A 22,740-nucleotide genomic window follows, 5' to 3' on the forward strand; every position below is an offset into this window, starting at 1 on the left:
CTCGTCCCTTCCCCCGGTTCCCCATCCTCTCCTCACACTCGCCCTTCCCCCAGTTCCCCGTCCTCTATCGTCCCTTCCCCCGGTTCCCCGTCCTCTCTTCACACTCGCCCTTCCCCCGTCCTCTCTCGTCCCTTCCCCCGGTACCCCAACCTCTCCTCACACTCGTCCCTTCCTCCGGTTCCCCGTCCTCTCCTTACACTCGCCCTTGCCCCGGTTCTCCGTCCTCTCTCGACTCTTCCCCCGTTCCCTGTCTTCTCACACTCGTCCCTTCCCCCGGTTCCCCGTCCTCTCTCGTCCCTTCCCCCGGTTCCCCGATCTCTCCTCACACTCGCTCTTGCTCCGGTTCCCGGTCCTCTCTCGTCCCTTCCCCCGGTTCCCCGTCCACTCTCGTCCCTTCCCCCGGTTCCCCGTCCTCTCTCGTCCCTTCCCCCGGTTCCCCGTCCTCTCTCATCCCTTCCCCCGGTTCCCCGTCCTCTCTCGTCCCTTCCCCCGGTTCCCCGTCCTCTCTCGTCCCTTCCCCCGGTTCCCCGTCCTCTCTCGTCCCTTCCCCCGGTTCCCCATCCTCTCTCGTCCCTTCCCCCGGTTCCCCGTCCTCTCTCGTCCCTTCCCCCGGTTCCCCGTCCTCTCTCGTCCCTTCCCCCGGTTCCCCGTCCTCTCTCGCTCCTTCCCCCGGTTCCCCGTCCTCTCTCACACTCGCCCTTGCCCCGGTTCCCCGTCCTCTCCTCACACTCGCCCTTGCCCCGGTTCCCCGTCCTCTCCTCACAATCGCCCTTGCCCCAGTTCCCCGTCCTCTCTCGTCCCTTCCCCCGGTTCCCCGTCCTCTCTCGTCCCTTCCCCCGGTTCCCCGTCCTCTCTCGTCCCTTCCCCCGGTTCCCCGTCCTCTCTCGTCCCTTCCCCCGGTTCCCCGTCCTCTCTCGTCCCTTCCCCCAGTTCCCCGTCCTCTCTCGTCCCTTGCCCCGGTTCCCCGTCCTCTCCTCACACTCGTCCCTTCCCCCGGTTCCCCGTCCTCTCTCACACTCGCCCTTGCCCCGGTTCCCCGTCCTCTCCTCACACTCGCCCTTGCCCCGGTTCCCCGTCCTCTCTCGTCCCTTCTCCCGGTTCCCCGTCCTCTCTCGTCCCTTCCCCCGGTTCCCCGTCCTCTCCTCACACTCGTCCCTTCCCCCAGTTCCCCGTCCTCTCTCGTCCCTTCCCCCGGTTCCCCGTCCTCTCCTCCCTTCCTCCGGTTCCCCGTCCTCTCCTCTCTCCTCCCTTCCCACCGTTCCCCATCCTCTCCTCACACTCGCCGTTCCCCGTCCTCTCTCGTCCCTTCCCACCGCTCCCCGTCCTCTCCTCACACTCGCCCTTCCCCCGGTTCCCCGTCCTCTCTCACACTCGTCCCTTCCCCCGGTTCCCCGTCCTCTCTCGTCCCTTCCCCCGGTTCCCCATCCTCTCCTCACACTCGTCCCTTCCCCCGGTTCCCCATCCTTTCCTCACACTCGCCCTTCCCCCAGTTCCCCGTCCTCTCCTCACACTCGCCCTTCCCCCGTCCTCTCTCGTCCCTTCCCCCGGTACCCCAACCTCTCCTCACACTCGTCCCTTCCCTCGGTTCCCCGTCCTCTCCTTACACTCGCCCTTGCCCCGGTTCTCCGTCCTCTCTCGACTCTTCCCCCGTTCCCTGTCTTCTCACACTCGTCCCTTCCCCCGGTTCCCCGTCCTCTCTCGTCCCTTCCCCCGGTTCCCCGTCCTCTCCTCACACTCGCTCTTGCCCCGGTTCCCGGTCCTATCTCGTCCCTTCCCCCAGTTCCCCGTCCTCTCTCGTCCCTTCCCCCGGTTCCCCGTCCTCTCTCGTCCCTTCCCCCGGTTCCCCGTCCTCTCTCGTCCCTTCCCCCGGTTCCCCGTCCTCTCTCGTCCCTTCCCCCGGTTCCCCGTCCTCTCTCGTCCCTTCCCCCGGTTCCCCGTCCTCTCTCGTCCCTTCCCCCGGTTCCCCGTCCTCTCTCGTCCCTTCCCCCGGTTCCCCGTCCTCTCTCGTCCCTTCCCCCGGTTCCCCGTCCTCTCCTCCCTTCCTCCGGTTCCCCGTCCTCTCCTCTCTCCTCCCTTCCCACCGTTACCCGTCCTCTCCTCACACTCGCCCTTCTCCCGGTTCCCCGTCCTCTCTCGTCCCTTCCCACCGCTCCCCGTCCTCTCCTCACACTCGCCCTTCCCCCGGTTCCCCGTCCTTTCTCGTCCCTTCCCCCGGTTCCCCGTCCTCTCTCGTCCCTTCCCCCGGTTCCCCGTCCTCTCTCGTCCCTTCCCCCGGTTCCCCGTCCTCTCTCGTCCCTTCCCCCGGTTCCCCGTCCTCTCTCACACTCGCCCTTGCCCCGGTTCCCCATCCTCTCCTCACACTGGCCCCGGTTCCCCGTCTTCTCCTCACACTCGCCCTTGCCCCGGTTCCCCGTCCTCTATCGTCCCTTCCCCCGGATCCCCGTCCTCTCTCGTCCCTTCCCCCGGTTCCCCGTCCTCTCTCGTCCCTTCCCCCGGTTCCCCGTCCTCTCTCGTCCCTTTCCCCAGTTCCCCGTCCTCTCTCGTCCCTTCCCCCAGTTCCCCGTCCTCTCCTCACACTCGTCCCTTCCCCCGGTTCCCCGTCCTCTCTCACACTCGCCCTTGCCCCGGTTCCCCGTCCTCTCCTCACACTCGCCCTTACCCCGGTTCCCCGTCCTCTCTCGTCCCTTCCCCCGGTTCCCCGTCCTCTCTCATCCCTTCCCCCGGTTCTCCGTCCTCTCCTCACACTCGTCCCTTCCCCCAGTTCCCCGTCCTCTCTCGTCCCTTCCCCCGGTTCCCCGTCCTCTCCTCCCTTCCTCCGGTTCCCCGTCCTCTCCTCTCTCCTCCCTTCCCACCGTTCCCCGTCCTCTCCTCACACTCGCCCTTCCCCCGGTTCCCCATCCTCTCCTCACACTCGTCCCTTCCCCCGGTTCCCCATCCTCTCTCGTCCCTTCCCCCGGTTCCCCGTCCTCTCTTCACACTCGCCCTTCCCCTGTCCTCTCTCGTCCCTTCCCCCGGTACCCCAACCTCTCCTCACACTCGTCCCTTCCCCCGGTTCCCCGTCCTCTCCTTACACTCGCCCTTGCCCCGGTTCTCCGTCCTCTCTCGACTCTTCCCCCGTTCCCTGTCTTCTCACACTCGTCCCTTCCCCCGGTTCCCCGTCCTCTCTCGTCCCTTCCCCCGGTTCCCCGTCCTCTCCTCACACTCGCTCTTGCCCCGGTTCCCGGTCCTCTCTCGTCCCTTCCCCCGTCTTCTCCTCACACTCGTCCCTTCCCCCGTCCTCTCTCGTCCCTTCCCCCGTCTTCTCCTCACACTCGTCCCTTCCCCCGGTTCCCCGTCCTCTCTCGTCCCTTCCCCCGTCTTCTCCTCACACTCGTCCCTTTCCCCGGATCCCCGTCCTCTCTCGTCCCTTCCCCCGTCTTCTCCTCACACTCGTCCCTTCCCCCGGTTCCCCGTCCTCTCTCGTCCCTTCCCCAGTCTTCTCCTCACACTCGTCCCTTCCGCCGGTTCCCCGTCCTCTCTCGTCCCTTCCCCCGTCTTCTCCTCACACTCGTCCCTTCCCCCGGTTCCCCGTCCTCTCTCGTCCCTTCCCCCGTCTTCTCCTAACACTCGTCCCTTCCCCCGGTTCCCCGTCCTCTCTCGTCCCTTCCCCCGTCTTCTCCTCACACTCGTCCCTTCCCCCGGTTCCCCGTCCTCTCTCGTCCCTTCCCCCGTCTTCTCCTCACACTCGTCCCTTCCCCCGGTTCCCCGTCCTCTCTCGTCCCTTCCCCGGTCTTCTCCTCACACTCGTCCCTTCCCCCGGTTCCCCGTCCTCTCTCGTCCCTTCCCCCGTCTTCTCCTCACACTCGTCCCTTCCCCCGGTTCCCCGTCCTCTCTCGTCCCTTACCCCGTCTTCTCCTCACACTCGTCCCTTCCCCCACTTCCCCGTCTTCTCCTCACACTCGTCCCTTCCCCCGGTTCCCCGTCCTCTTCTCACACTCGTCCCTTCCCCCGGTTCCCCGTCCTCTTCTCACACTCGTCCCTTCCCCAGGTTCCCCGTCCTCTCTCGTCCCTTACCCCGTCTTCTCCTCACACTCGTCCCTTCCCCCGGTTCCCTGTCCTCTCTCGTCCCTTCCCCCGTCTTCTCCTCACACTCGTCCCTTCCCCTGGTTCCCCGTCCTCTCTCGTCCCTTCCGCCGTCTTCTCCTCACACTCGTCCCTTCCCCCGGTTCCCCGTCTTCTCTCGTCCCTTCCCCCGGTTCCCCATCCTCTCTTCACACTCGCCCTTCCCCCGGTTCCCCGTCCTCTCTCGTCCCTTCCCCCGGTTCCCCATCCCCTCCTCACACTCGCCCTTGCCCCGGTTCCCCGTCCTCTTCTCACACTCGTCCCTTTCTCTGGTTCCCCGTCCTCTTCTCACACTCTTCCCTTCCCCCGCTTCCCCGTCCTCTTCTCACACTCGTCCCTTCCCCCGGTTCCCTGTCCTCTCTCGTCCCTTACCCCGTCTTCTCCTCACACTCGTCCCTTCCCCCGGTTCCCCGTCCTCTCTCGTCCCTTACCCCGGTTCCCCATCCTCTCCTCACACTCGTCCCTTCCCCCGGTTCCCCATCCTCTCCTCACACTCGCCCTTCCCCCAGTTCCCCGTCCTCTCTCGTCCCTTCCCCCGGTTCCCCGTCCTCTCTTCACACTCGCCCTTCCCCCGTCCTCTCTCGTCCCTTCCCCCGGTACCCCAACCTCTCCTCACACTCGTCCCTTCCCCCGGTTCCCCGTCCTCTCCTTACACTCGCCCTTGCCCCGGTTCTCCGTCCTCTCTCGACTCTTCCCCCGTTCCCTGTCTTCTCACACTCGTCCCTTCCCCCGGTTCCCCGTCCTCTCTCGTCCCTTCCCCCGGTTCCCCGATCTCTCCTCACACTCGCTCTTGCCCCGGTTCCCGGTCCTCTCTCGTCCCTTCCCCCGGTTCCCCGTCCTCTCTCGTCCCTTCCCCCGGTTCCCCGTCCTCTCTCGTCCCTTCCCCCGGTTCCCCGTCCTCTCTCGTCCCTTCCCCCGGTTCCCCGTCCTCTCTCGTCCCTTCCCCCGGTTCCCCGTCCTCTCTCGTCCCTTCCCCCGGTTCCCCGTCCTCTCTCGTCCCTTCCCCCGGTTCCCCGTCCTCTCTCGTCCCTTCCCCCGGTTCCCCGTCCTCTCTCGTCCCTTCCCCCGGTACCCCAACCTCTCCTCACACTCGTCCCTTCCCCCGGTTCCCCGTCCTCTCCTTACACTCGCCCTTGCCCCGGTTCTCCGTCCTCTCTCGACTCTTCCCCCGTTCCCTGTCTTCTCACACTCGTCCCTTCCCCCGGTTCCCCGTCCTCTCTCGTCCCTTCCCCCAGTTCCCCGATCTCTCCTCACACTCGCTCTTGCCCCGGTTCCCGGTCCTCTCTCGTCCCTTCCCCCGGTTCCCCGTCCTCTCTCGTCCCTTCCCCCGGTTCCCCGTCCTCTCTCGTCCCTTCCCCCGGTTCCCCGTCCTCTCTCGTCCCTTCCCCCGGTTCCCCGTCCTCTCTCGTCCCTTCCCCCGGTTCCCCGTCCTCTCTCGTCCCTTCCCCCGGTTCCCCGTCCTCTCTCGTCCCTTCCCCCGGTTCCCCGTCCTCTCTCGTCCCTTCCCCCGGTTCCCCGTCCTCTCTCGTCCCTTCCCCCGGTTCCCCGTCCTCTCTCGTCCCTTCCCCCGGTTCCCCGTCCTCTCTCGTCCCTTCCCCCGGTTCCCCGTCCTCTCTCGTCCCTTCCCCCGGTTCCCCGTCCTCTCTCGTCCCTTCCCCCGGTTCCCCGTCCTCTCTCGTCCCTTCCCCCGGTTCCCCGTCCTCTCTCGTCCCTTCCCCCGGTTCCCCGTCCTCTCTCGCTCCTTCCCCCGGTTCCCCGTCCTCTCTCACACTCGCCCTTGCCCCGGTTCCCCGTCCTCTCCTCACACTCGCCCTTGCCCCGGTTCCCCGTCCTCTCCTCACACTCGCCCTTGCCCCGGTTCCCCGTCCTCTCTCGTCCCTTCCCCCGGTTCCCCGTCCTCTCTCGTCCCTTCCCCCGGTTCCCCGTCCTCTCTCGTCCCTTCCCCCAGTTCCCCGTCCTCTCTCGTCCCTTCCCCCGGTTCCCCGTCCTCTCCTCACACTCGTCCCTTCCCCCGGTTCCCCGTCCTCTCTCACACTCGCCCTTGCCCCGGTTCCCCGTCCTCTCCTCACACTCGCCCTTGCCCCGGTTCCCCGTCCTCTCTCGTCCCTTCTCCCGGTTCCCCGTCCTCTCTCGTCCCTTCCCCCGGTTCCCCGTCCTCTCCTCACACTCGTCCCTTCCCCCAGTTCCCCGTCCTCTCTCGTCCCTTCCCCCGGTTCCCCGTCCTCTCCTCCCTTCCTCCGGTTCCCCGTCCTCTCCTCTCTCCTCCCTTCCCACCGTTCCCCATCCTCTCCTCACACTCGCCCTTCCCCCGGTTCCCCGTCCTCTCTCGTCCCTTCCCACCGCTCCCCGTCCTCTCCTCACACTCGCCCTTCCCCCGGTTCCCCGTCCTCTCTCGCACTCGTCCCTTCCCCCGGTTCCCCGTCCTCTCTCGTCCCTTCCCCCGGTTCCCCATCCTCTCCTCACACTCGTCCCTTCCCCCGGTTCCCCATCCTCTCCTCACACTCGCCCTTCCCCCAGTTCCCCGTCCTCTCCTCACACTCGCCCTTCCCCCGTCCTCTCTCGTCCCTTCCCCCGGTACCCCAACCTCTCCTCACCCTCGTCCCTTCCCTCGGTTCCCCGTCCTCTCCTTACACTCGCCCTTGCCCCGGTTCTCCGTTCTCTCTCGACTCTTCCCCCGTTCCCTGCCTTCTCACACTCGTCCCTTCCCCCGGTTCCCCGTCCTCTCCTCACAATCGCTCTTGCCCCGGTTCCCGGTCCTCTCTCGTCCCTTCCCCCAGTTCCCCATCCACTCTCGTCCCTTCCCCCGGTTCCCCGTCCTCTCTCGTCCCTTCCCCCGGTTCCCCGTCCTCTCTCGTCCCTTCCCCCGGTTCCCCGTCCTCTCTCGTCCCTTCCCCCGGTTCCCCGTCCTCTCTCGTCCCTTCCCCCGGTTCCCCGTCCTCTCTCGTCCCTTCCCCCGGTTCCCCGTCCTCTCTCACACTCGCCCTTGCCCCGGTTCCCCATCCTCTCCTCACACTCGCCCTTGCCCCGGTTCCCCGTCCTCTCCTCACACTCGCCCTTGCCCCGGTTCCCCGTCCTCTCTCGTCCCTTCCCCCGGTTCCCCGTCCTCTCTCGTCCCTTCCCCCGGTTCCCCGTCCTCTCTCGTCCCTTCCCCCGGTTCCCCGCCGTCTCTCGTCCCTTCCCCCGGTTCCCCGTCCTCTCCTCACACTCGTCCCTTCCCCCGGTTCCCCGTCCTCTCTCACACTCGCCCTTGCCCCGGTTCCCCGTCCTCTCCTCACACTCGCCCTTGCCCCGGTTCCCCGTCCTCTCTCGTCCCTTCCCCCGGTTCCCCGTCCTCTCTCGTCCCTTCCCCCGGTTCCCCGTCCTCTCCTCACACTCGTCCCTTCCCCCAGTTCCCACCGTTCCCCATCCTCTCCTCACACTCGCCCTTCCCCCGGTTCCCCGTCCTCTCTCGTCCCTTCCCACCGCTCCCCGTCCTCTCCTCACACTCGCCCTTCCCCCGGTTCCCCGTCCTCTCTCACACTCGTCCCTTCCCCCGGTTCCCCGTCCTCTCCTCACACTCGCCCTTCCCCCGATTCCCCGTCCTCTCTCACACTCGCCCTTCCCCCGGTTCCCCATCCTCTCCTCACACTCGCCCTTGCCCCGTTTCCCCGTCCCCTCCTCACACTCGCCCTTGCCTCGGTTCCCCGTCCCCTCCTCACACTCGCCCTTGCCCCGGTTCCCCGTCCTCTCCTCACACTCGCCCTTCCCCCGGTTCCCCGTCCTCTCCTCCCTCGTCCCTTCCCCCGGTTCCCCGTCCTCTCCTCCCTCGTCCCTTCCCCCGGTTCCCCGTCCTCTCTTCACACTCGCCCTTCCCCCGGTTCCCCGTCCACTCCTCACACTCGCCCTTCCCCCGGTTCCCCGTCCACTCCTCACACTCGCCCTTCCCCCGGTTCCCCGTCCTCTCCTCACACTCGCCCTTGCCCCGGTTCTTCGTCCTCTCCTCACACTTGCCCTTCCGCCGGTTCTCCATCCTCTCTCGTCCCTTCCCCCGGTTCCCCGTCCTCTCTCGTCCCTTCTCCCGGTTCCCCGTCCTCTCCTCACACTCGCCCTTGCCCCGGTTCTCCGTCCTCTCTCGTCCCTTCCCCCGGTTCCTCGTCCTCTCTCCACACTCGCCCTTCCCCCGGTTCCCCGTCCTCTCCTCACACTCGCCCTTGCCCCGGTTCCCCGTCCTCTCCTCACACTCGCCCTTGCCCCGGTTCCCCGTCCTCTCCTCACACTCGCCCTTGCCCCGGTTCCCCGTCCTCTCCTCACACTCGCCCTTGCCCCGGTTCCCCGTCCTCTCCTCACACTCGCCCTTGCCCCGGTTCCCCGTCCTCTCCTCACACTCGCCCTTGCCCCGGTTCCCCGTCCTCTCTCGTCCCTTCCCCCGGTTCCCCGTCCTCTCTCCACACTCGCCCTGGTTCCCCGTCCTCTCTCCACACTCGCCCTTGCCCCGGTTCCCCGTCCTCTCTCCACACTCGCCCTTGCCCTGGTTCCCCGTCCTCTCTCGTCCCTTCCCTTCCCCCGGTTCCCCGTCCTCTCCTCCCTTCCCCCGGTTCCCCGTCCTCTCCACTCTCGTCCCTTCCCCCGGTTCCCCGTCCTCTCCTCACACTCGCCCTTCCCCCGGTTCCCCGTCCTCTCCTCACACTCGCCCTTCCCCCGGTTCCCCGTCCTCTCCTCACACTCGCCCTTGCCCCGGTTCTCCGTCCTCTCTCGTCCCTTCCCCCGGTTCCCCGTCCTCTCTCCACACTCGCCCTTGCCCCGGTTCCCCGTCCTCTCCTCACACTTGCCCTTGCCCCGGTTCCCCGTCCTCTCCTCACACTCGCCCTTGCTCTGGTTCCCCATCCTCTCTCGTCCCTTCCCCCGGTTCCCCGTCCTCTCCTCACACTTGCCCTTGCCCCGGTTCCCCGTCCTCTCCTCACACTCGCCCTTGACCCGGTTCTCCGTCCTCTCCTCACACTCGCCCTTGCCCTGGTTCCCCGTCCTCTCTCGTCCCTTCCCCCGGTTCCCCGTCCTCTCCTCACACTCGCCCTTGCCCTGGTTCCCCGTCCTCTCTCGTCCCTTCCCCCGGTTCCCCGTCCTCTCTCCACACTCGCCCTTGCCCTGGTTCCCCGTCCTCTCTCGTCCCTTCCCCCGGTTCCCCGTCCTCTCTCCACACTCGCCCTTGCCCCGGTTCCCCGTCCTCTCTCCACACTCGCCCTTGCCCTTGCCCCGGTTCCCCGTTCTCTCTCGTCCCTTCCCCCGGTTCCCCGTCCTCTCTCGTCCCTTCCCCCGGTTCCCCGTCCTCTCTCGTCCCTTCCCCCGGTTCTCCTTCTCTCTCGTCCCTTCCCCCGGTTCTCCGTCCTCTCTCCACACTCGCCCTTGCCCTGGTTCCCCGTTCTCTTTCGTCCCTTCCCCCGGTTCCCCGTCCTCTCTCACACACTGACAATCCTCTTACTCAGCGTCTCTCCGCAGAAGCTCTTTACTCAACAGAAGTGTGTTCTCGTGTTGCATCTTGGGACTTGTAGTTCTCTTCTTGCCGGTGAGTAGATACAGACAATAGCTCTCGGGACTACAATCCCCACAGTGCCGGCAGCCGGCTCCTCGTCAGCTGCTTCCTGTTTTGAAGCTCGCAGGCAAGTTGAGGTAAAAGTGCGGGGAGCTGCGGGGGCCAGAGAGCGCGGGGCGCTGGCGAGGAGACGTGAGGAGACCGGGCAGCTGCACAGGTGAGCCGGGGGCCGAGCTCCGGGGGCCCGCAGTCACCCGAGGTTATCTGAGGTGAGGCGGAGACCCTGCGTCCTGCGGAGGTGAGACGGGGGCGCCACTGAGAGCAGAGTGAGGTCCTGATGAGACGGAGGCGCCACTGAGAGCAGAGTGAGGTCCTGATGAGACGGAGGCGCCACTGAGAGCAGAGTGAGGTCCTGGTGAGACGGGGGCGCCACAGAGAGCAGAGTGAGGTCCTGATGAGACGGGGGCGCCACTGAGAGCAGAGTGAGGTCCTGGTGAGACGGGGGCGCCACTGAGAGCAGAGTGAGGTCCTGATGAGACGGGGGCGCCACTGAGAGCAGAGTGAGGTCCTGATGAGACGGGGGCGCCACAGAGAGCAGAGTGAGGTCCTGGTGAGACGGGGGCGCCACAGAGAGCAGAGTGAGGTCCTGGTGAGACGGGGGCGCCACAGAGAGCAGAGTGAGGTCCTGATGAGACGGAGGCGCCACTGAGAGCAGAGTGAGGTCCTGATGAGACGGGGGCGCCACTGAGAGCAGAGTGAGGTCCTGATGAGACGGAGGCGCCACTGAGAGCAGAGTGAGGTCCTGGTGAGACGGGGGCGCCACAGAGAGCAGAGTGAGGTCCTGATGAGACGGGGGCGCCACTGAGAGCAGAGTGAGGTCCTGGTGAGACGGGGGCGCCACAGAGAGCAGAGTGAGGTCCTGATGAGACGGGGGCGCCACTGAGAGCAGAGTGAGGTCCTGATGAGACGGGGGCGCCACAGAGAGCAGAGTGAGGTCCTGGTGAGACGGGGGCGCCACAGAGAGCAGAGTGAGGTCCTGGTGAGACGGGGGCGCCACTGAGAGCAGAGCGAGGTCCTGGTGAGACGGGGGCGCCACAGAGAGCAGAGTGAGGTCCTGATGAGACGGGGGCGCCACAGAGAGCAGAGTGAGGTCCTGATGAGACGGGGGCGCCACAGAGAGCAGAGTGAGGTCCTGGTGAGACGGGGGCGCCACTGAGAGCAGAGTGAGGTCCTGATGAGACGGAGGCGCCACTGAGAGCAGAGTGAGGTCCTGGTGAGACGGGGGCGCCACTGAGAGCAGAGTGAGGTCCTGATGAGACGGGGGCGCCACTGAGAGCAGAGTGAGGTCCTGATGAGACGGGGGCACCACTGAGAGCAGAGTGAGGTCCTGGTGAGACGAGGGCGCCACAGAGAGCAGAGTGAGGTCCTGGTGAGACGGGGGCGCCACTGAGAGCAGAGTGAGGTCCTGATGAGACGGGGGCGCCACTGAGAGCAGAGTGAGGTCCTGATGAGACGGGGGCGCCACTGAGAGCAGAGTGAGGTCCTGATGAGACGGGGGCGCCACTGAGAGCAGAGTGAGGTCCTGATGAGCCGGGGGGGGCGCCACTGAGAGCAGAGTGAGGTCCTGATGAGCCGGGGGGGGGCGCCACTGAGAGCAGAGTGAGGTCCTGATGAGCCGGGGGGGGTGCCACTGAGAGCAGAGTGAGGTCCTGATGAGACGGGGGCGCCACAGAGAGCAGAGTGAGGTCCTGATGAGACGGGGGCGCCACTGAGAGCAGAGTGAGGTCCTGATGAGACTGGGGTGCCACTGAGAGCAGAGTGAGGTCCTGATGAGACGGAGGCGCCACTGAGAGCAGAGTGAGGTCCTGGCGAGACGGGGGCGCCACTGAGAGCAGAGTGAGGTCCCGGCGAGACGGGGGCGCCACCGAGAGCGGCGTGAGGCCCCGGCGAGACGGGGGCGCCACCGAGAGCGGCGTGAGGCCCCGGCGATACGGGGGCGCCACCGAGAGCGGCGTGAGGCCCCGGCGAGACGGGGGCGCCACCGAGAGCGGCGTGAGGCCCCGGCGAGATGGGGGCGCCACCGAGAGCGGCATGGTTTACAAACAGTGATATGGAAGGGACGTGTGCACACAGCCTTACACTGAGCTCTGGCATGTCGTACCCCCGCAGCCCCTGGCAGTGTTGTGTAACAATGACCGGACACTGCTGACGTTTCACAACCACATCAGTAGTAACTTGTGTCCTCGCCGCTGTGATTAGTGTATCCGGCCTGAGAGGGTTTGCACCAGGCGGCACTTTGCCATCACTGTTTCCTAGTGTTGTGTTTCGCCCCCGCTGGCGCTGCATTTGGTGTAATTATTTTTTAGCTCTGTATACTTGTCTCTTCCCTTTATAGCTTTATTATCAGTGGGGATACAGAGCGGTTTACTATGGAGGGAGATGAGGCCCCCCTGATTTACCCTTCGCTGTTTGACGAATGTGCGAACGATCACTTCAGTGCTGTGGATCCCAGGTCTCGGAGGTAGGAGCACGTTACTGGAACTTTATAATTGCATCTTGCTCTCCAATCATTGCAGATTTGCCGCAGATTTCGCCCTAAAGATCTTCAGTGTGAAACAACAAAAAAAAAAAAAGCTGACATGCTGCGCCTGGATGAATGGTGGGGGTGTTAGGAGAGGAAAGGGGGAGATGGCAACAAAACAAAGAAATTACTTTTTCTGTTTTTTTTTTTTTTTTTTCAGGCCTTTTTACATAGAACCTTCCAATATCACCAGCGTCAATCACGACCCCCCCAGAGTCACGTCTCACGCCGCAGCTATGAATAAACGCATCCATTACTACAGCAAGCTCGGCCGTTCATCCCAGTCGTCATTGGTATGACAGTAGGACGGATGGTCATTCATTATTTAACCCTTCCATGATGTCTGGAGAGATCGGGCATCAATTTCACAGCCTGTTTATTTTTGTTTTTTTAGGAGCCAGCCGCTGACAGCTTGCTCCACTCTTCCTATAGAATACATGCATGCTCAGCTGACCGTACATATACATGGGAGGGGGAGACGGTGGGGTGGAAGCTCTCAACCATGCAAATACCTGTCCTTTAGAAATCTAAGGGTTCATTCACACATCAGTTCTTCACATATGAGTGCTATCAGTGATTATCACATCACTCATACCTGTGATAATCTCTGGGGCCATTCACATATCCATAATTTTTCACTGTTCGAGAGGTCCATGGAAAATCTCGGAGATTTTTGATCCGAGGGATCACACTCGGCCATGTAAGTCAATGGTTCCGTGAAAAAATCGGACCGCACTTGGATGACATCAGAGTGCGATCCGGTTTTCACGAACTGTCAGAATGGAGAAAATAAAAAAAAAAAAATTCTCCATGTACGAGAAAATCTGATGACACTTTGTACTCGCACACTGATGAAACTCGGTGCATTTTTTCTCGTACGTCAACAAAAATGACGTCTGAGTCCTAAGGAGCATTGGTGCCTTTATATTGTGTTTGCTTTATACTTGGATCACGTCGGGGTCCACACTGGAAATTGGCGGGGATAAAGGCTTTATTCTTTACTCTCCCATTCACTTTTTGCTGTTTATGTCGTAGATTGCTCCAGATCACGTCATTCCAGCACCCGAAGAAATTTATGTCTACAGTCCTTTGGGAACCGCTTTAAAAATTGATGGTGGAGACGGCTTGGAAAAAAACTCCAGCATAGTCACAATGTACGTAACCCGACAGTAAGGGCTTGGGGGTTTATTTTAAGCAATGGTAATCAGATTAAAGCGTACCTGTGGCTTCAGAAAATTTCTGATATGTCTTGGAGTTTTGATCAGTAGCGATTCACAACGATCGCTAAAAAGAAAAGGGGCGGAAGTGCCGGGCTGAGCGCCCTGCGTTTTGGATCTGATCTGCGGAGAGGCTCGGTTATCGGTGGATGGACTTCGTGTGCACCACTTTCTTTTTCTTCTTCGATGATCGATTTTACATTTATAGCAACAGCCAAATGTACGATCGAAAAAAATTGTATCGTCCTTAACGCTATTTGCATCGCTCAGCCGCCTATCATTGTCTTGTAGCAGCCGAGCGATACAAATAGTGTAGGGCACAATATCGACAAATGAAAATGCATTTTAAAGTGGAGCCGACATTGTTCAGTTTTAGTTCTTTTACCCCTTCTTTTCCTTAATTGGTAGGGGTACCTAAACTTGGACCCCACCAATCAAAACCATGGTGTTCCTAGAAATCACAACGACATTTTATCTCTGGAAACGGCCACTTTTTTTCTTTTTTTTTTATTATTTGTTTATTAAACAAAAAAGCTTACATGTTTTATATAGTCTCTGTGCCCACGATGTAGAAATACTCTGGATTTTTTCCTGAGCGTTTCTGCATCTCTCCTGGCAGAAAAAACGCATGCGGATTGTGCATGCGGATTGTGCATGCGGATTGTGCATGCGGATTGTACATGCGGATTGTACATGCGGATTGTACATGCGGATTGTACATGCGTTTTCCTGCCAGGGACGAGCGGATGTGAAGCGTTCTTCACTTGCATTTCCGCATGCGGGTTGACAAGCGCTTTCCAAGCGATTTTTAGCATCACTTGGAAAGTGCTTGATAACTTGGTCACACTATATAAATCCATGCAACCGGCAACCGACATGGATTTATATAGTGTAGCCAAAGAATGGTAAAAAAATAAATATTATATTTACCTTCTGATGGCCCCCGGAGTCCTTGTCTCTGCTTGCCGGCAGCTCGCGGTAGATTTAAGGACCTGCCGACGTCAGCGTCGCGTGACCCGTCACATGACTAAATGACGTCACCGCAGGTCCTTGAGTCCACCGCAAGCTGCCGGCAAGCAGAGACAAGGACACCGGGGGCCATCAGAAGGTAAGTATAATATTTATTTTTTATTTTATTCTTTTTTTATTTTATTCTTTTTTTTTTTTTTTTTTTTTTTTTTTTTTTACAGGTACTATGGTACCCGGGTCCGGAGGAGAGTCTTCTTTTCTCCAAACCCGGGTACCATCCGCACATTGAAACGCATGTTATCCGCATGTACAGATGCAGTGATGCGGAATCCATGCGTTCCAATGCAAGTCAATGGCGGCGAAAACGCCGCGTTTACGCAAAATTAATGGTAGTGCTGCGGATTTTTCCGCAATGATAATCCATGCCGGCTGTAGTGTTCATTCATTGACAGGATTGCCGGAGAAAGTAATAAAACTTTTTTTTTTTTTTTTGGATTTACAGATTTATGATCTGGAACACAATGATGGGAACATCAATTCTCAGTATTCCCTGGGGAATTAAGCAGGTAACACTAGTATGGAAAAAAAAACTAAACAAAATGAGCATGGACTAACTTCTGTCGATTATCAGCGTGCTCGGCCGTAAGTCTAAAGTGTATAGGGGCCTCCCGACTCTCCCCTGACGTAATGTTGGGGGGGATATAAAGATCTGGCATGTCCATCTTTGGACTGCTGTTCTTTTTTTTTTTTTTGTTAAGATAATTCTCCACCGGCAGACTCTATCTCATAGCGAGCAAAGAAGCGAGAGGCGGATGAGATGGAAAAATTTTGGCCGCTCGTTCGTCCGGCCTCAAATGTGTATGAAGCCCTTTTGCTTTCAATCACTCTTCACAGCAATACTGGTGCTGAATGTGTCTGGTTTTGGCTGGCATGCGATCAACACCTCAACAGACCCCAGGATAAATCCTTTTATCAGAAAAGTTTCATCATAATTTTGCCTTTTTCTGTAATTTCACGCACTCGGTCCTTACAGCTAGCAAAGCTTACTACACGGGACAATGACCGCTGTGTGAATGTTATCTTAGCGTCGGGCTCAATATGAATTTTTATTTGAAGAAAACTTTTTTGAGATTGTCTGAATTTACAGAAAACTATTAGAATAACTTTTCCTTCAATGTCTTCTTTTTTTTTTCTCTAGGCCGGATTCACAACGGGCGTAGCTGTCATTTTCCTGATGGGCCTTTTAACACTTTACTGCTGCTATAGGGTTGTGAAGTCCCGAGGGGCGATACGTAAGGCTTCTACTTTCACTGACCTCATATTTATATCTCTCACTTTTTTACACAGAATTTTTGACTCTTTATCGACCAGGTGGTGTGCTTAAAGGGAAAGTGTCAGCAAAATAATTTTTGGGGTGCATAGATCCATTTCAGAAAATGTTATCTTTGAAGTCTGTTAGTATTATATCCTAAGGTCATTTTAAGACTATTTCCCCTTTCAGTATTAGACATGATGTACCGGTACTTCATATGTCACGTCTGCTTCTTTGATGCGTACTCAAGAACTGACTGAGCCTGCATTTTTCTCGGCAGGTGATGGCTGTGTTATTCAGCCATCATCTGCCTCTTAACAGCCTCAGGTGGAGCTGTCAGTCTGTGACAGTAGGGCATGGGCCAGATGGAGGGCTATCCTAACCGCCCATCGGCCTCTTCTACAACGTGCCAATGGATTGTCATGACAGATCCCGGAGGATCCCTGTCTCTGCCATGTTGGTATCATTTTTTCATTTTTTTCTTCACTTTTTTAATAAAATGTGTGTGTGTGTGTGTGTATATATATATATATATATATATATATATATATATATATATATATATGTGTGTGTATAAAAAGTGAAGAAAAAAAATAAAAATTATACAATTTTTATATATGGATCATTTTTTTATCATTTTTTTATTGAAAAGTGAAGAAAAAATAAATATGCACCTTTTTTTCTTCACTATTTATATATATATATATATATATGTATACACACTGCATATATATAATGTGTGTATATAAAAAGTGAAGAAAAAATATATATATATTTTTTCTTCACTTTTTAATAAAACAAAATATATATATATATATATATATTTATTAAAAAGTGAAGAATTTTTTTTTATATACGTGTGTGTATAATGTATATACATTTTTTTTTTTTTATTAAATCTATATTTTCTAGTTCCCTGAGGGGACTTGAACCCATCATCTGTATGCTTGTGTACATACATACATACATAAATAAAAATGAATGAATGTATGTATTTTTTTTATCTCGCCTCCTTCCCCCTCCCCCGTGTTAAAAAATAAAGAAAGAAGAATTGAATACACATGTGGTAGCCGCATGTTTTTTTTGTTCCGGGTTTCCAGTACATCATATGATAAAATGAATGTTGTGATACAAGAGTTCAACTTGTCCCGCAAAAATACAAGCCCTCAAATTTCGATGTTAATGGAAAAATTAAAAAGTTATGGCTCTTGGAAGAAGAAGGGAAAAAAAAACAAAACGATTTGGTAATTTTTTTTTTTTTTTTTGACAAAGGGCACGTGTGACTGAATAGTGAGCGCAGCTCTGGATCGGTAGAAGAGAAGTGACCTGTTTCCGGCCTCGTAGTGTAGAGATCTATGTGTAAATGACCTGTTGCACTATAAGCGCAGTGTGCACAGATCCTGAGCCATCAGTTTATTTATTTTACTCCCTTATATTGCTCCATTAATTCCCCAGCGCTTCACAGACATTATCATCGCTGTCCCCATTGGGGCTCACAATCTGTATTCCCTATCAGTATGTCTTTGCAGTGTGAACGGAAACACGGGAAGAACATACAGACTTCTTGCAGATGAATGATTCCTGCCGTGTCTTCTGTTTTGCAGCCTCCGTGGACACCTCGCACTGGGAGTTTCCTGATGTTTGTCAGTATTATTTTGGCTCCTTTGGCCGCTGGTCCAGTCTCCTCTTCTCGTTGGTGTCGTTAGTTGGAGCGATGATCGTCTACTGGGTGCTGATGTCCAACTTTTTTTTTAACACAGGAAAATTTATTTATAGTAAGTACAAACAGCAGGCGGGGGTGCGGCTGCACGGGATGTCAGTGGGGGTGCGGCTGCGCGGGATGTCAGTGGGGGTGCGGCTGCGCGGGATGTCAGTGGGGGTGCGGCTGCGCGGGATGTCAGTGGGGGTGCGGCTGCGCGGGATGTCAGTGGGGGTGCGGCTGCGCGGGATGTCAGTGGGGGTGCGGCTGCGCGGGATGTCAGTGGGGGTGCGGCTGCGCGGGATGTCAGTGGGAGGGTGCGGCTGCGCGGGATGTCAGTGGGAGGGTGCGGCTGCGCGGGATGTCAGTGGGAGGGTGCGGCTGCGCGGGATGTCAGTGGGAGGGTGCGGCTGCGCGGGATGTCAGTGGGGGTGCAGCTGCGCGGGATGTCAGTGGGGGTGCAGCTGCGCGGGATGTCAGTGGGGGTGCAGCTGCGCGGGATGTCAGTGGGGGTGCAGCTGCGCGGGATGTCAGTGGGAGGGTGCGGCTGCGCGGGATGTTAGTGGGAGGGTGCGGCTGCGCGGGATGTTAGTGGGGGGGTGCGGCTGCGCGGGATGTCAGTGGGGGGGTGCGGCTGCGCGGGATGTCAGTGGGGGGGAGTGGCTGCGCGGGATGTCGGTGGGAGGGTGCGGCTGCGCGGGATGTCGGTGGCGGGTGCGGCTGCGCGGGATGTCGGTGGGGGGGTGCGGCTGCGCGGGATGTCAGTGGGGGGGAGTGGCTGCGCGGGATGTCAGGGGGGGGGAGTGGCTGCGCGGGATGTCGGTGGGAGGGTGCGGCTGCGCAGGATGTCGGTGGCGGGGGGTGCGGCTGCGCGGGATGTCAGTGGGGGGTGGCTGTGCGGGTTTGTCGGCGGGGGATGGGGCTGTGCGAGATGCAGCGTGACGACCGGTGGTGGCCCCACAACGCTCAGGTCTGCCTTCTATTGCTGCTGGGATGGAGATTTATACTTGTGCTTTGTGTCTTTTTAGATTATGTTCATCACATCAATGTTACAGAAATCGTGCTGAGCACGAACGGGAGCGACAAAGGTAAGAAGAAGCCGATGTGTCTCAGCGAAGAGAGAAAGATGCCCCAGTGTATAGCCAGGGCACATCCAGATATACTATATATATATATATATATATATATATATATTTATTGATTACACAAGATTAACTCACAAACAAGACCAGGCAGGATTACTAACATCTAAAGAAATGCACCATCGTGTGTAATCTGATGCTTCACCTCCTGATACCCCCTCCAAAATGTAATAAGTGAACAAGATACCACATGTACCCCAACATGGTATCAATAAAAAATGTCAGGCCGCCACACAGAAACGAGCCCCCCTACATCGATATGTGTGTGACCATTAAAGTGTATGTATACTTTTATAAAACCTGCACAGCCAAGGAGGGGGTCATACCACCATCCAGACAAGAAGCCATTGGTCTCCATAATCTTCTGGAGACGCAGAAGAGTGTAATATATATATATATTTAATATTAATGCGTATTTAATTTAGAAAGAAATCATATATACTAAATAATAACAAAAATATATATTAGATTTAGAAAGAAAAATTGTAAGTATATGGGTGTATATTAAATAAACTATATATAGAAAGATATATATTTTTTATTTATTACCTTTTGTGTTTTTCATTGTTTTTTTTTTTGTTTTTTTTCTCCTTTTAGTTATCTGTCCTAACACTGGAGACGGTACCCCATCGAATACAACCGTGGACACGACCACTGGCAATGGGACGGGGTTTCAGCAGTTTGAAGACTGGTGGAGTAAGACGGACACCGTCCCTCTGTATCTGATCGTCGTTCTCCTCCCGCTCCTCAACTTCCGCTCGCCATCATTTTTTGCTAAATTCAATGTTTTGGGTATGTAATCCCCCACGTGTAGTGTTATCACAAAATAACAATCCTGTGAGCAAAAAAAAAAAATTGAGCAAACGCAGCGATATATCGGAGTTGAGCAGAATAAATCCTAAGAGGACAGGGTTTGCAGATGGGAATATAACGTGTTTTCCTCTGTTTTCAGGCACGGCGTCCGTGCTCTACCTGGTGTCTCTGGTGACATATAAAGCTTTCCGCATTGGGTTTCATTTTGAGTTCCACTGGGATAAAGTACAAGAATATTTTGTTCCTGGTAAGAATGTGACCTGTTATTTTGCTAATTAACGCACATTTGTCATCTAAAAATATCTCTCTGGAAAGTCGGGTGAGGACCAGTGTGTCGGCTATTTCATCTGCCGTAGACGTAGTCATCCCGCTTTCACAGACTACTTTAGAGTTTTACGCCCGCCGTACACATGAGATGATTATTTGGTCAGTAGTCTTCTTGGCCGGCGCCTCCATACACAGGAGCAGTCGTTTCAGACGAGCGCTCCTGTGTTGTCTATGGCAGCTGATCAGCAGTCCAAAACCCGACCTACCGGATCCTTAACTCCCCTGACAGTCCATTGTGCAGGGCCCCCTCACGTTGGTGTTGGCCGAGCCCACGGATACCGGCGGGTTCAGCTGACATGAGTCTAATGTGTACGGGGCTTTAGTCTTCAGGAACCTGAATCCCGAACACCACAAATCGCTCCATGGCTGATGCAGCTGTGCGAGTTTTACTCTGAATTCTCCCCCAGATGTTAGGACAGGGGGAGTAAATGTATTAATTTTTGATAATTCCTTGTGTTTTCCAGAGTTCAGACTTTCCTTCCCTCAGCTGACGGGAATCCTCACTCTCGCATTCTTCATTCATAACTGTATCATTACTCTGCTGAAGAACAACCGGAAGCCCGAGAATAACGTAAGTCTAACGTCTTGCCCTGATCGTTTCACTCATTGTCAAGGTGTGATGGTGTCCAACTTGTGTGGTGAGCGACGATCACCGAGACCTTCCTACGTGAGGACAGGAGAAGCAAAATCTCTGCTCGTCACACAGAATGCAGGCTGGGTCCGGGCTGGCTGGGTCCTGGCTGGCTGGGGTCTTGGCTGGCTGGGTCCTGGCTGGCTGGGGTCTTGGCTGGCTGGGGTCTTGGCTGGCTGGGTCTTGGCTGGCTGGCTCCTGGCTGGCTGGGTCCTGGCTGGCTGGGTCCTGGCTGGCTGGGTCCTCCCTTTTGTACACGATGCCGTGTTTTACATCACATTTGTCCTTTACAGATCAGAGACCTCTCGGTGGCTTATCTGCTTGTCGGATTAACATACATGTATGTTGGGGTGATGGTGTTCGGCTCGTTCCCGTCTCCACCTTTGACCAAGGATTGCATCCAGCAAGTGAGTATCTATCTTCGTCCAATTTATATTTACGTCACGTTTACATATTTATAGTTTTGATAGAAAGAAATTTTCCATGTACTGTATAAATTGCCAAGAATGGAAATAACACAGAGCCCGGCTGTTTACCACCCAGATGCTGCAACTGCAGCATCTAAGCAGTCAAACAGAAAAACCTTCCCTTTTCTCACCCCTTTGTGTTGCAGGGAGTTTAATGTGTCACCAAAAGAGTAGGGTAGGGGGCTTTTGTGTGTTTGAACTTTTTATTTACATCCCTTATTTATTTTCTCCCGTCTAGAACTTCCTCGATAACTTTCCAAGTAACGACGTCCTGTCGTTTATCGCAAGAATCTTCCTTCTCTTTCAAATGATGACTGTCTACCCGCTGCTGGGATACCTGGTCAGGGTGCAGCTTTTGGGACACGTTTTTGGAAACATTTACCCCAGGTGAGTTTATTTTAGGTCTCTGTTGATTTAAAGGGACGGCGTCCAGTCTTATATAAGGTAAGAGTAATCATTCTGGAATTAAATTTGTATTGCACTCCCTCTATAAGGATTTTTGCTTGCGGTCACTGAGCGACAACATTCATTGATGGTAATATAAGTTTAATATCATCTGGTCTTTAAGTGGTTAACCAGCGATAGTGTCTGAGTTTGGGGCAGAACCTGATAACTTATTTTGGACCAGAACCATTTGTGTGGAAAAAAAAAAAAGTTTCCCATGTTGGATTCCACTTTGTCTTCTCCTTCACGTCGCTGACATTTTTATTTCAGTATCTTCCACGTCCTGGGACTTAACATCGTTGTTGTCGGCTGTGGGGTCCTCATGGCCAAATTCTACCCTAATATTGGGGGCATCATCAGGTAAGAGCGGGAACGTTTGAGGGGTCACCATCATTTCCATTCTTGTTGGTGTTTTCCCTGCTGTACATTAGGCCTATGGGGGCAAATAGGGGGATCCATGGCTTAGGGACCCCCCTCTGAGCCAGAACAGAGAACTGATCTGTCCTTGCATCACATAGCAATTCACCTGAATACGGCGTCCACTGCAGGGAGAGCCAGGCATGTGTCAGCAGAATAGTGAGCGCAGCTCTGGAGTATAATACATGATGTATCCCAGGATCAGTCCCAGTATCGGCACAGAGCTCGGGCTGGTGATTTCCCTTTTGGGCAGTCTCGGTGGTGTACAGTAATGTGATTTTTCCATCCTCAGGTTCTCCGGAGCTGCCTGCGGTCTCGCTTTCGTCTTCGTCTACCCCTCTCTGATCCATATGATCGCCTTATATCGCAGCCAGCGGCTGAGGTGGTATTCTGTGATCGCTCACGTCTGTATCATTGTCCTCGGCGTCGCTAACCTCATCGCACAATTCCTCATGTGATGAACTTCCATCACTTTCTTGCCTGGAGACTTGTACAGAGGAATTCTGCATCTCCGAGTGAGACCCCACTACAGCATGGGAAGCTACAGACTGGGGGTCCAGAGAGATATTGCACTACAGCAGGACTGCATTGTGTTTGACATTTACATGGGACTGTCGATTTGTTTTGCACACTCGGCAATGTGCTGCGGTTATCGTTCTACTCGATGAAAGTAGCAATTTTAATAAAAAAATATATATATATATATATCTGACCGAGTGGGACATTTACTTGGATGAGAACATATTTCCTGCTGTGACGTCTCCCGCTGCTGGTGAAGATGGCGGCGAGATCTGTGGACCCCAGAATACAGTATTGCTGCCTTAGAGGGGTCGTCCAGCCGCCGCTGTCTTCTGCATCTGTCCATACCTGCAGGATGTGTCCATGGTCATCTGACACTGCCTCTGCTCACTTCCTGGCGCCTGTGTGCAAAGACTACATCACGAGCTGCATTCGGCCATTTACATGCTGCAAACAATAATAAACACTGTGGCGTGTAAGAGGGTGGCCCCTTCCGTCATTTTCAGTATGATCAGAGGGTATCTATAGATCGCCTTGGCAGTCTGGGGCCACCCCGGTTGTACTACGACTATACCACTAGTAGCCCAGGCCAAGG

General features: G+C 56.4%; 1 protein-coding gene across 2 annotated transcripts; it reads left to right on the plus strand.

Moving 5' to 3' along the window:
- Positions 1–9,684: 9,684 nt before the first annotated feature.
- On the plus strand, positions 9,685–22,331 carry SLC38A9 (solute carrier family 38 member 9). 2 transcript variants are annotated; one of them, XM_073682616.1, is made up of 15 exons: positions 9,685–9,824; positions 12,003–12,128; positions 12,349–12,481; positions 13,224–13,342; positions 14,877–14,940; positions 15,573–15,666; positions 17,291–17,461; positions 18,414–18,473; positions 19,125–19,319; positions 19,480–19,587; positions 20,132–20,238; positions 20,592–20,705; positions 21,004–21,152; positions 21,480–21,569; positions 21,919–22,331. In XM_073682616.1, the coding sequence occupies exons 2-15, from the start codon at positions 12,037–12,039 to the stop codon at positions 22,082–22,084; spliced, it is 1,662 nt and encodes a 553-aa protein (XP_073538717.1). In that variant the 5' UTR covers positions 9,685–9,824; positions 12,003–12,036; the 3' UTR covers positions 22,085–22,331. The 2 variants fall into 2 exon arrangements, with proteins under 2 accessions (XP_073538717.1, XP_073538727.1); XM_073682626.1 differs by lacking the exon at positions 12,349–12,481.
- Positions 22,332–22,740: the final 409 nt, after the last annotated feature.

This window comes from Phyllobates terribilis, unplaced genomic scaffold (genome assembly GCF_046119375.1).
Source record: "Phyllobates terribilis strain yellow unplaced genomic scaffold, ASM4611937v1 Scaffold_1__5_contigs__length_1240528914, whole genome shotgun sequence".
NCBI classification, from domain to species: domain Eukaryota; kingdom Metazoa; phylum Chordata; class Amphibia; order Anura; family Dendrobatidae; genus Phyllobates; species Phyllobates terribilis.